Genomic DNA, 13,620 nt, shown 5'->3' with positions numbered 1-13,620 from the left:
AAAAAAAAAGCAGGCTTGGGGGCATGGGATTGGAGAGAGGTCAAGGACAACCTCTGGGCTTTTGTTCCTAATAGGGGAGCTGCCCAGGCATCTGTGACTACAATTGATCCTGTTTTCTCTTCCTCCCTCAGTCTCCTGCTTACCTGACGGCAGTGCCCTGGAGCCAGACTACTACTTCTCCACCATCAGCTCCAGTTTCTCAGTCTCTCCCCTTTTCAATGGCGTTACCTATAAGGAATTCAGTATTCCACTAGAAATGTTACGGGAACTTTTAAACTTGGTAAGCAGAGAGTGACTGTAAGATTGCTTGTATGCTAATCAAAAGCGATAGTGGTCAAAGCCTGTATTTCTTAAAAGGGAAATGTGGAGTACCAGTATTTCAGATTACAATTCCCAAGTCATAAATGTGCAGATTAAGGAAGAGAAGGGTGCAACTCTTTCTCATTTAATCCTCCTGATCACTGTGTGGGGAGGCAGGGCACAGCCTAGTACCCTTCACTGTACCTCCTGTAGAGTCTGCATTGTATGGGACCAAAGAAAGAATGGCTTGGGTTTATAGAGAACCTAAATGTATCATGTTCTTTTCACTCACTACTGTGCCTCTGAGAGCCGAACAATTAATAAGGGTGAAGAATTGATGAATAAGGATGATAAAAGAAAAACTGAGATCTTTGTGCTATGGTGTTGAAGAAGAGTACTGAATATCCCGTGGATTGCCAAAAGAACCAACAGATGTGTCTTGGTGCAGCTAGGGAGCTTCTTGATGGCAAAAATGATGAAGCATTGTCTCACATACGTTGTGCATTTTGTTAGCAGAGACTATTCCTTGGAAAGATAGAAGGTCAGTGAAGGAGAGGAAGACCCTCAACAAGATGGATTGATATGGGTACTTCAGCAGTGGGCTCACGTGTGTCAGAGATAATGAATAGCACAATATAGGGCAGGGTTTAAGTTGGCAATTCATAAGAGTCGCTGTTAGTGTCACCTAACAACAAAAGGTCATCATCAGCTTGGGTTAATGTAGATGACACAACCATGCTAAAAATGAGAAAGACTTGAAACACTTGCTGCAGAAGATCAAAGAATACTGCCTTAGATACTTTGTTGATGTTATCTCAACATAAAGAAAACAAAAATCTTCACCACTGGGCCAATCAGTATACAGCATCATGATAGATGGAGAAAAGATTGAAACTGTCCGTGATTTCTTCTTCCTTAAATCTATGACCATCACTCTTGGTACCAGCAGTCAGGAGATCAGGAGAGATACTGTATTGGGAAAGTATACTGTGAAGGATCTTTCCAAGGTACTGAAGAGAAATGATATCAAATTGAAGACTAAGGTGCACCTGACTCAGGCTATGAGTCAGGCATTTGCTATGCTTCTGAGATCTGGACAGTGAATAAAGATGACAAGAAAAACTGAGGCCTTTGAATTGTGGTTGGAGAAGAGGACTGAATATCCCATGGACTTTCCAAAAGAACAAACAAATGTCTTGGAGAATGTTCAACAAGAGTGCACCTTGGAGATAAAGATGATGAAGCTTCGTCTCACATACTTTGGGCATGTTGTTAAGAGAGACCAGTTCTTGGAAAAGGGATGTGATTGGGAAGGTGGAGGGTCAGCGAAAGAGAAGAAGACCATCAGCCAGATTTGACCCAGTGACTACAGCAATGGCTCAGTTGTGTCAGAGATTGTGAGGATGACACAGGATAGGACGGGGTTCACATCTGTTTACGGGTTTTCTGAGTCATACTCGACCGCACCTAAAAACATAGGTGCTTTAGCAGAAAAGTCTGACCATCTGCTTCTTCAACTTCATTGTCTGGACAGCTCTGTGTAGCAGTTTTGCTCTGCCACGTGGAATTGGAGGTGACTCCATGGCATCTAAATATGTGTTTTGCTTGTAGACTTGTTCTATGTTCTCCATGAGCTTGCTCAGAGCTTTGGAATAAGGAGCCCACCCTCCTGTCTGTTGGTGTGTGTATCAGTTGCTCATGAAGCTGTTTCCTTGTCAGGTGAAGAAAATTGTGGAAGAGCCTGTGCTCAAGTCCTTGGATGCTGTCATAGCCAGCATCACAGAGGTAAGACCCCAGTCAGGGGCCCCCCAGTGAGGTCAGTGTCCTCTGGGTAAATTCAGGCAGAGCTAGTGTGGGACCAGGGCAAAGAGGAGTTTTCATTGTATTATTAAAATGCATAGTATGTTATACATATACACCTTCAGTCAGTTGCTAACAGACTCACTGAGGGTGATGGTGGTGCTTGTGTACTATTGAGTTGGAACTGCCCAGTGAAGTAGCTTACTCTCCAGCCAATTTTCAGAGGCAATAAATCGCTGGGGAGATTGCCTGTCATTTTCCCATAGAGCAACTGGTGGACTTGAGCCACATACTTTTGAGTTGGCAGTGCAGTTCCTAGCCACTGAGCCACCAGCAGTCCCTTGGGAGATTAAAGACCTTTCCACAAACACCAGTGAGTAAGGAGGCTGGGACATGATTTCTAGCAGTTCACAGTTCCCCAAGCAGCATTTCTATCTCCTGTCTGTTTTTTGCCAGTCTTCTGACTCCTGGCTCTGTAGTCAGGCCCTACGCGGTCTCCCCTCTGGATGCTTCCTTCATGTGCAAGACTTGAGAGGACTGCATCATATCTGGGGAGTGCATGGAACAGCTCCCACACTATTCCCTCCCTGAGTACATCTCTCCGCAGTGTCCATCTAGACCCAGCTTGTTCTGCCCACACACCCCGCCCACACCAACCCTGTGCCCCTCAGCCCACATGCCTCCTCATCACCCCCATCTGTGCACAGAACCTTTGCCGTATGTCACATCTGGTATTGTCAGCAATCCGAGTGAACCACAACTTTTTCATCCTAATGAACTGAATGATACAGTCAAGTTACTCAGCTCTCTTGGCCTTACACGTATTTTCCCACAGAGGAAATAGTACTATGTTTTAAACCACACTGCTGAAATATACTTTACAGTGCATTTTCATCATTACCTGGCAGCTGAGGTGCCCTGGCTGCCAGGTCAGGTGGGTGTCTTGGTGTCCGACCTGGCATCTCCTTGTCTCCTGCCTCCTCTTGCACTTGCCACATCCCACTCAGGCCACAGGTGACTTTATCTCTGGATGGAAAGATGTTGCTTCCCTGGGGGGCAAGTGTCTACCCCTCCACCGGGTTTGTGTACGCCGGCCACACAAACCACCTGTGTCCCTTGCCTGGTGCCAATAAGATAAAGAGCATGATGTTACTATTCAGGTGATGATTCATGATGGGTGACCCCATCATGAATGTCAACTAACTTACTGGGTCTGAGCAAGAGAGGGGGCTGGAATGGGCGTCCAGCCTATGTTTCATTCTCTGCAGGCCAGCCCCAGCATGGATCTCCACTACTCCACCTTCAGTGACCCACTCTATGTGGCCGTGTTCAAGATGCTGCGAGACACCCTGTACTACATGAAGGGTGAGGAATACGCATGCGAAGAATCCCATGTGTGAATGCTGTGTGTGTGTGTGTGTGTGCGCGCGCGCGCGCGCGCGCCACCCCCATCCAGTGCAGGGAGGCTGGGCTCCAGGCCCTGCTGGAGCCATGTGCACCGTGTGTATAAGATACTGAACAACTGAATTTTTTTTATGACATTTTTTATCTAAATTGTGATTTTAACACGTTGCCGCAAATGACGGCAAATGTGTTTCAAAGCATGGTCGTCAGTTTAAAAAGTGTGCAGCAATGTGTTAAGCAAAAGTTTACAGAAAATTAGATTTTCATTCTTTAATTGTTACACATTTTTATCCCTTTACTCTCCCTTCTTTCCTCATCCCCCTCCCAGTTCACTTTTTTGATTGTTTTAAAATATTCATTCATTGTTGCACAATTACCTATCCCTCCCCGCCGCCCTGTCCCTTTTGCAGTATGCCTCTTATTCAGGACTATTGCCATACATATAATGCCTAGTCATATGTTCATTTTAAACACATCTTTCCTTCATCTGTTCCAGTGCAATGTTCATTATCTATCCACCCTTATATCTGGTAAGAAAATAAAATTTATAAAATGCTCTAGCACCTCAACCAGAAAAAGGTTAACAACCTGATTGCAAAATGGGCACAGAATATGAACAGACACTTCATCAAAAAGGACATTCAGATGGCAAACACACACATGTAGAAATGTTCAAAATCCCTAGCTATCAGAGAGATGTAAATAAAAACAACTATGAAACATCGTCTCACCCCAGCCACAATAGCAAAGTTCAACAAAACAGCAAACAATAAATATTGGCAAAATTTAAAATCTGCCCTGAGCCTGCCACCCAATATTATTGGTGATGGCTTTGAAGGGGATCTCCCTTAAGTGTTTTTATAACATACGTTGCATTTTTTTTTATTGTGGGATATAGTTTTACATGTCTGCTTTGTTATTGTTTTGTTACAGTACTTTAGCGACCCCATAAACAACAGCCCTGAACCCTGTCTTATCCCATGCCGTCCTCACCATCTCTGGTAACACTTGAGCCTGTTTGTACAGTCACTGTGTCAGTTCATCTTGTGAAGAGTCTTCCTCTCTTACACTGACCCTCTACCTTTCCCAGCATAAGGTCCTTCTCCAAGAACTGGGCCTTTTAGGAATGTTAGATAAGACACCACTAAGGATTGTACAACTCTGAAGTAATATCTTAATAAGTTAACACCCCCCCCCCAAAGTTTGTGCTTCTTTTCAGTCTCTCTGTTGTGCATTATTTTTTTTTAGATACTGTATCAACTTGGTTTTATTTCATTATATATTTATACATGTATTGTTGTTATTGTTCTGTGCCAGTTGAGTTGCCTGTAAATCATAGATAGGTACCCTTTTTACAACAGCTCTGAAGCTTGCCCTGTCCTGAGCCAGTCTCACTGATTCCAACACATCTATCCCTATTGCCCCAATCACTGTATCAATCCATCTCATCCGGGGACTTCCTCTTCTGCTATGTTCCTCCACCCTTCTGAGCATGATGTCCTTCTCCAAGGACCAGTCCCTCCTGGCCACATGCTCAAAGTATGTGAGGTGGAGATTCGAAATCCCAGCCTCCAAGGAGAAACTTGGTTTCATCCTCTCCAAGGCAGACCTGTTTGTTTTCTTGGCAGTCCGTGATATATTTAAGATTCTTCTTAAGCACCACAGTCCGAAGGCATCGATTCTTAAGAATGTTAATAAGGAAATGAGGCATCATTTAGGATTATACAACTCAGAAATTGCATCTTAATAAGTTAGCACACACCTGCAAAGTTTGTGATTTCTTCCAGTCTCTCTGTTACACACTTTTGGTTTTGAGATACTGTATCAACTTGGTTTTATTTCATTATATTTGTATACGTATATATGTATACTTATATTTGAGTAAAGGTTTAAAGTCATTGATTTTTCATTCAATATTGCGTTTTGTTTTATAGCATAACTTGTACTTAATTAATGGACTTCATTAATTACAATGTCTGACCAACTCCTCATTGTGCATTACCTTCCTCTTCACCTGACTTAGCTAGTTGTCAGCATATGTTTTGATCATCACATGCATAGTGCGCTGCCATTCTCCAATATGATTGGCAGAGGCAGGGGCTGGTCAGGGTGACGGGGTTTTCAGTAAGGAGAAGCCTCCAGGGCTTTTGGGGTTTCTTGGCTGGTTCTGACTTGAATTACTTCTATGGTTCTTCTGACTCTCAGGCCCCGGTGATGAGACTTGGGAAAGGCTGCCAGTGGTAGATGCAGCAGAAGTGTAGCCTTAAGGGATGGGAATCCATCTGGATAGGCTGCAGCCAGCTTTTACCTGGGTCTTATACCTGTTAATAATCTTTTAACATTGTCATCTGTGTTTAACATCACTGAAGCATTTCCCATTGTCACTTCAATCAGTCCTAATGATATATCCTAAATTAAGTGTTTCATAACTTCATATTTGAGCTTATTAACTGTTTAAAACAAAGACTGGCTTTCAAAACCCTGGCAAATGGCTATCTCCTCTGCCTGCCAGTAAGTATTTATATAGAAGACACTTTGTACAGTCCCTCCATGCCCTTCCCTGCGGATGTCCTCAGAAGCACCCCTGCTGGCAGCAGACGCCCCCCACCTGGGCTGTGGTTTGGGAGGGGAGAGGCCTTGGGCACACACCACCACTGTCTACGATTTGGCGTAGTGCCTTTCCTGGCTGTGACCACAGACTCTCCTTTCTGCAGACCTCCCAACCTCCTTTGTGAAGGAAATCCATGATTTTGTGCTGGAACAATTCAACACTAGTCAGGGAGAGCTCCAGAAGATTCTGCACGATGCAGACCGGATCCACAACGAGCTCAATCCCCTCAAGCTGCGCTGCCAGGCCAACGCTGCCTGTGTAGACCTCATGGTGTGGGCTGTGAAGGACGAGCAGGGTGAGTGAGCCAGGCACTTGGCATTGCAGACAGCTGGTTGTCCAAGCTGGGCACCCCATAGTTGTTCTTAAAGTGTCAGCAGGCCCAGTGGCCTTTCTTGCCAAACAAGCCCTGGAGAGGATGGTGATGTGCTTATAGGTCCTGTGGGCTCTCTACCCACTACTTCTTATTCTTCTCTATGGAAAAAAGGAAGCTCAGAACTGGAGGAGCCAATTTACTAGGCCAAGTGAAAACATTTGCCAGCAAGCTGGTGCTGATTGCTGGAGATGAAGTGTCAAAGGACAGCTGGCCCTCTTGGTGTTCACTGGCTGGTTTTGGTTTTCTTTGTTTTTCTCATTGAACTTGTTTTAATGGGTCTCAAAATTCTGTGACAAATTTTTGGTCAAGTTTCCATTTAAAAAGTACTGATTTTTAGGGAGCTCTGGTGGCCTAGTGGCAAGAAGCGGCACTGCAATCGCAGAGGTGCATGGTTCAAATCCACCAGATGTTCTGCTGGAGAAGGAGGGACAATCTCCTCCTGTACCAGTCAGATCTGATTTGACGGTACACACACAAAGTAATAAAAAAAAATTTTAAGGGGGGTGGAGGGGCAGGGAGAGGGGTGCAACAATGAATGAATGGAATTCCAAAATCTCTGTAGATGTTCATTGAAATGAAAAATAAAGAAATTTTAAAAAAAATTTTTAAAAGTACTGATTTTAAAAACTAATAACTTACTAGTGTCTTGTTTTTAGGAGAGATTGCCAAACCTTTCTCTAAGGTCCCTCTTACTGAACTTTTGCTGTCCCAGCTGAGCATTTTCACCCCGCCAAGGTTAATTTGACAGTGAACAACAGCAGGGCAGCCTGCAGGATCTAAAGTAGCAACAAAGATTTGTGAAATGTCTGTTCTCGGTAGGGTCCTGGAGGGCGGAGGTTTCAGGTAAGGAGAGGCGAGAGTAGTGGGACATGATGTAGCCAAGTGTTTCATTCACACAGTGAGGATGCCTATCTTGAAAGGTTTCTGATGGCTTCCCTGAATTATATGATTTCATTGTGAATAGGATTTTGTGGAGCCATGGTATCATGGAGTGTAATGTATCAGTCTCTGATAACCATGAAGTCGCTAAGTCGAATCTCCTTTCACACTGAGTGATCTGTCTGCTCCCATAAAGATTGACAGTGCTTGGAACCCAGGCAGGGCTGTTGTGAGTCACAGCCACTTCCACGGCAGCGCTTCGTATTCTATGAGGGTCCTTGGGTGGTGGTGGTTGTGTGCAGGAGTTGGAATTGACTCATTGCTCACCTGCCAGTGGGTTTTCAGAAGCAGTAAGTCCCACAGGAGAATATAGCACATCTTTCTCCTGCATAGTTGCTGGGAGATTCGAACCACATGCTTTTGGAATTGCAGTGTAGCTTCTTACCACTAGGCCATTACAAATGGTTGTTGTGTTTGGCTGCTAACCAGAAGTCTTCCCAGAGGCACCTCAGGGGAAAGGCTGGCAGTCAGGGGCTGAAAAACAAGCTATAGGACACCTGATGGAGTACAGCCTTGCCCTGAAACATGAGCTCACCCTCTGTGGGATCAGCACCATGGTAGCTGGCTAATGGGTTAAAAGTAATTTATCACCTTCAGGCTTTGCTAACTTCTCATCTCTCCTCTGACCTGGCATTCAGGTGCAGAAAATCTTTGCATTAAGCTGTCTGAAAAGCTGCAGTCCAAGACGTCCAGCAAAGTTATCATCGCTCACTTGCCCTTGTTAATCTGCTGTTTGCAGGTGAGTCACCCTGTGCTTACACTGCCAGCTGGAGTTCCTGTTAGATTGCCGGGGCTGTGACTGGGGCCCTCCATGGCATAGCAGAGACTCGGTAGTCTGAGCATAGGCCGAGCCTGCAGCCCTGGGATTCGCAACTCGTGGGCTTCGAATGTGGTCTGACCTTATGACAGCCCCTGGTCCCTCCAGGGTCCCAGGTGCACAGGTGTTGTTAGTAGGCCACAGGGTCAGAGGCTCCGCATCATTCATAGCTCTTAGCTCTGCTCTGTTGAAACGCTTATTGTCCATCCAGGTGACTCCATACCTGCTTTTGTTTAAAAATCCCATTTTGTGTTCCCTGTCTCTATTTTGCTTCCAGGAGAAATGAGTGCACATTAACAATACTTAACCCCTGCTTAGTGGAGCGAAGTTAAGGCTGTTCCCTTTTTCTATCTTTTTGCTTCATGGGGAGATGGTCCCTCAGAACTGGGACCTTGGATGTTTTGGGTGGAACTTGGGCCCTTGGGAGGAATCGAGCACCTTGTTGCTCAGGACTCTGGGGCCTTGTGACCGGTGGGTCCTGTGTTGCAGGGCTTGGGCCGCCTGTGTGAGAGGTTCCCAGTGGTGGTGCACTCGGTGACGCCATCGCTGCGAGACTTTTTGGTCATCCCATCCCCGGTGCTGGTGAAGCTCTATAAGTACCACAGTCAGTACCACACAGGTAACCAGAGTATCCCTTTCTCATTCATCTCACACACCCTCCCACCCCTACCCCATGGGCCCCCAGGGCTCTAAGAACAAGACCCCCTGACCTTGTGTGGGATCAGCAAAGGCTGATAGCTATACATGCTGCACTGATGCTGTCTGCTCTGCCCTGCATGCGGACTCTCTGGGTTGCCAGGCTTCCCCAGGCCTTTATCCCTGCTGCCGCTAGAGGCCTCTGCAGCTCCAGCTCCTGTTGGGGTCTCTGACCACTGGAGGTTGTCTGAATAGGGGTATTTAGTGTCCAGGACACCGGGCCAAGGACTTGGCCTCACCTGGCCCAAGACCACTTTGAGACTTCTAGAGATCAGAGACTGACTGAGAGCAGGTTTGGCCAGCGTACTGCTCATAGGCACTAAGCACTTGCCAGATGGTGGGCCTCTTGTTGGGGCACTCCTCTTAACCACATGCCAGAAAAGCACCTGGCCTTGCCCTTCAAATGAAGAAACCCCAGCTCTAAGCCACTGAAGGACTTGCCCCAAGCCCCATAGTCCATGAAGGGCCCCTGCTCTCTGCCCTCCTCTGCCCTCACTGGCCTTGTGCACATTAGCACTCTTGTTAGCTGGGACAGGCCTAGCCCCAGACTTAATTCTGGCTCCTTTGGAGTTGGTGCTGGATTCCTGTGGCCCCTGTTTTGGCCACTTTTTCTTCTTTTGTTTTTTAATAGTTTTTTGTTTTATAAAAACTATAAAATAGTTTTAGTGATTTTAATGAAAGTTTACAGAAAACTTGGATTTCCATTCATTCATTATTGCATTTTGCTTCCTACCCACCCCCATTCACTTTTTCTTTTCTTTTCCTTTATTTTATTATTTTAAGAGAATTAAGGTTTCCAGTCATTCACTGTTGCACTTTTCTCCCTGCCCACCCCTACCCTGCAATTCACTCTTCTTGCAAAGAAAAATAAAAACTCTTTCATTGTTAAGCAATCCCTCCCCCCAAGTCCACTCCATTATGCAGCCTTCACTCTGGAATTCTGTAATGACAAGAATACCCATTCATACATCCCTTTTAAACAGTTCTCCTCCTCATCTATTTTAATGCAATATACATCATTCCTCCCCTCCTTTTCGGTCTTCCCTCAACTCCAATGTCAGTCCCATTTTACAATAGTGGCACTATGCAGTATTTGTCCTTTTGTGACTGAGATATTTCACTCAGCATAGTGTCTTCCAGGGTCATCCATTTTGAATAATATTGCATGAGTTCCTTGTTTTTCAATGCAGCATAGTATTCCATTGTGTGAATATACCTGAGCTTCTCTACCCATTCATTTGTTGATGGGCACTTAGGTTGCTTCCATCTCTTTGCTATTGTGAACAACACAGCAGTAAACATAGGTGTGCATTGGCCCCTTTTTCATCTCAGTATTCTTCCTTTTAATTTGAACATGCTTGTATCGACCCTTCTGTTGGCTCAGGATGTCTTTAGGGTGTGTGCTTTTATAAACTAGAAGTGACCAGCATATCCTCAGTTTCCAAAGAATAAGAGGGGATGGAAAGTGACCAGATGTGTGCTTGGATTTATGCGTAGTTGCTGACAATGACATCAAAATCAGCGTAACCAATGAGCATTCTGAGTCAACCCTGAACGTCATGCCGGGGAAGAAGAGCCAGCCATCCATGTATGAGCAGCTACGTGACATTGCCATTGACAACATCTGCAGGTGGGCAGGCCTAGTTAATGGGATGGTACCCTGCAGCAGGTCACTTGAAAGGGGAGAAGACTATGGCCCAGACACAGGCCTGTTGCAATGTAGGAAACATCCCTCATCGTACTTTAAGGGGCAGTGTGCTTCCATGATTGACTCCTGGCCTTCAGCACAGCAGGCCTGTGTGTCAGAATAGAAGTGTGGTCCATAGAGTGTCCACTGTTTGGTCATTAGGGAGAAGTTCACCAGACCTTTTATGGAGGTGCCTCTGGATTGGTCAACTTGGACTGCTGACCAACTAAAAGCATTATACCTTTTTCATTCAGGGCCTCCCTTTGAGTTCCTGCTCTCTTAAACTCAGGAACCACCTGTATCCTTGTTCACATTCAAGTGTAAGTCTTCTTGGATTCTAGCTACATACTCTGAGCCACCAACTCAAGTTATTTCTGCAGACCCGACTGTGGCCCTGGAACCAAACAGATGCAGTGCAGGAAACAGCTTGTGTGATTCCATTTTTTGAGGAGCTTTTTTTAAATTTCCCCTTTTCTCTATAAAATAAGCATTTCTCCATACTGTTAAAACATCATATATAATGTTAACATTCTCAGAGCTATCTGGGATCATTCATCTTTTGAATCCACCTCTGTGATTTTGGTTTTTTCCCCCTCAGAAACAGTACAGGAAGTTTAAATTTGGAATCAGGCTGACTGTGATATTCCAAAGGGCAAAAGAGTGAAGCTGTAGTTCAGTTGAAAGTTCCTGAGCAGTGAAAATAATTTACTCTCTGCTCTTAACCTAACAATTGCTAATTCAGGGTCAACCCAGGCATCATGAGAGAAAGGCCTGGTAACAGCCAAGAGAACGCTGGGACAGTCTCACTCTATGACGTGTGGGGTCACCATGAATCGGCAGCTGGGCACCAGTGCATTTGAGGTTTTTCATTTGTCTCTTTCATATTGAGACATTTATCAAATAACTGGTGTCTGTGCTGTTCTTTGAATTAATCTTATGGAATGACTTCCATTCTAGAAATATGTTCAGTGTTCCTTAAACACTGTAGAACTGGGAAACAGTGGCTAATCAGTGACAATTGTACTCTTTTGTGTGGTATCCTCAGGTGCCTGAAAGCTGGCCTGACAGTGGACCCTGTCATTGTAGAGGCCTTCCTGTCCAGCCTGTCCAACCGGCTCTACATCTCTCAGGAAAGTGACAAGTATGTCCTGCAGTCAAGCCCTGTGGTGCACGCTTGCATGGGGTGTGGAGAGGTCTGGGGGCCATGAGGAAACCCCCTTCAGGAAATAACTTGACCTTAGGTTCAGGTTCCTGAGAGTTGGACTATACCTGAAGCCAAGGAGTGGGGCCCTAAGCTAGTCACAAGGCCCCTACCTGCTGAAGCTGCAGGATGCTGACGCCAGCTATCCTGTGCTGAGGGGAGATTTATGAAGGCCTTGGGAGACGAGGAGACAGAGGCTTAATGCAGTGTTAGTCGTTGAGAAGCCAGCATCCACCCTCAGGAGGGGAGGCCCCTTCCCCAGGGACATGGATGTTCTGCCCCAGACCCTCCTGGACCTTACCCTGTATGTCTGTCTTTTTTTCCCTGCAACATTCAGAACAGTCTTTCCCCTAGAGTTTGTGAGTCACTGCACCAGATTACCAGATGTAAGAAACAGAAGGACTGGCTTCTCCTTAACCTGGTGTCTAAAGAGGAGAAAATGGGACAAAGAGGCCCAAGTCCATGACCATCTCTCTGAAAGGGCCAGCAGAGTAAGAATAGCACAACCCCTCATGGTCACACAGCAGAAAGCAGATAAAGACCCTGTAGCCACATTGCCCCTCTAGAGCTACACCAGCAGCAAGCGTTCGTTTATTCATTGGAATGGGGTTTATTAGGTAAGGAAGTTGGAGAGTGGGAGAGGCAAAGAATATCCCCCAATACAAGTCCAGGTTTTAGCCCAAGTCCCAAGGCACAGTTCCTCAGTTAGTCCAGTCTCTGGTTTCCATTCAGCAATCAAACCCAAATCATCCGGCAAGGTTTGCCTCAGGGCAGTTATAAGTCATCTTTTCCCTCAAGCATCTGGCACAAACAGCAAACACCTTTAATTGTGGCCTTTATCTCAGGGCTTTTCTCCTTACACCTTGCCACAGTTTCTCCAACACCATCACCGGGGTCTTCCCAACAGGATCTGCTGCAGTCTCCCTCAGATCTTGCCTCTCAAATGTGAAAAGCACTTTTCTCTTATCCTAGTCCCACAGCTGTTGATGATTTACAAGACCGTGTATCTATAGTTAAGGTAGCTGGAGACTAGAGGAGGCTAACACTAATGACTAAATTAAGCCAACTTTTACGCTAACAACATACCTTGCCTGGTAAATCGGGGTGGGAGAGGTAGATAGGAAAAAGATACTATAGAATATAATCTTGGACCACCGAAAGAACAAACAAATCTGCCCTGGAGGAAGTGCAACCAGAGTGCTCCTTAGAGGCAAGGATGGTGAAACTTAGGCTCACACACTTGGAGCACGTTGTCCTATGTGCACTGGGTGAAAGGAAATGAGACAGAGGGGACTTTACCTGCTGCTCTGGCCCACGTAACTGGGGATGACAGAATGTGGATACTTTACCTACCGACCTGTCCCTGGTGCATAAGATGAGAGAAAGAAATTGACGCCCCCTGGTGTGACTCCGAGTGAATGAAGATGAAGAGAGTGTGGCCCTGGTGACCACTAACCTGGCCCTGGGTGAATGAGATGAGATAGTAGGCCAGTATCCTCTGACCTGGCTCCTGGTGAATAGAAATAGGGAGGGAGCGAAGCCACCAGATGCTCTGCCGAGGAAGGAGGGACAATCTCCTCCTGTACCAGTCAGATCTGATTTGACGGTATACTCACACAAAAATAATAAAATAAAATTAAATTTAAAAAAAAAGAAATAGGGAGGGAGATGGTAGCCCTTAGTTGAGGGGGCTAGAGAAAAGGAGCCAGTACTGGGCTGTGGGAAAATAGAGAGGGGATTGGAGCCCACTGATGTGGCCCTGGGTAAATGGAGAGAAGAGCAGAAGGGCTAC

General features: G+C 45.7%; 1 protein-coding gene across 1 annotated transcript in view; it reads left to right on the top strand.

Moving 5' to 3' along the window:
- PI4KA (phosphatidylinositol 4-kinase, catalytic, alpha) overlaps positions 1 to 13,620 on the top strand; it is a 196,063-nt gene that overhangs the window by 80,624 nt on the left and 101,819 nt on the right. The window contains exons 8-15 of the mRNA XM_006894563.1: positions 132 to 280; positions 2,020 to 2,085; positions 3,369 to 3,465; positions 6,219 to 6,410; positions 8,066 to 8,166; positions 8,734 to 8,863; positions 10,438 to 10,570; positions 11,673 to 11,768. Coding sequence (XP_006894625.1) covers positions 132 to 280; positions 2,020 to 2,085; positions 3,369 to 3,465; positions 6,219 to 6,410; positions 8,066 to 8,166; positions 8,734 to 8,863; positions 10,438 to 10,570; positions 11,673 to 11,768 — 964 coding nt within the window. The remainder of the gene's footprint in view (positions 1 to 131; positions 281 to 2,019; positions 2,086 to 3,368; positions 3,466 to 6,218; positions 6,411 to 8,065; positions 8,167 to 8,733; positions 8,864 to 10,437; positions 10,571 to 11,672; positions 11,769 to 13,620) is intronic.

This window comes from Elephantulus edwardii, unplaced genomic scaffold (assembly GCF_000299155.1).
Source record: "Elephantulus edwardii isolate Elephantulus edwardi_28Jun2011 unplaced genomic scaffold, EleEdw1.0 scaffold00146, whole genome shotgun sequence".
NCBI classification, from domain to species: domain Eukaryota; kingdom Metazoa; phylum Chordata; class Mammalia; order Macroscelidea; family Macroscelididae; genus Elephantulus; species Elephantulus edwardii.
The sequence above is the reverse complement of the archived record's forward strand: the minus strand, read 5'-3'. Positions and strand labels throughout refer to the sequence as shown.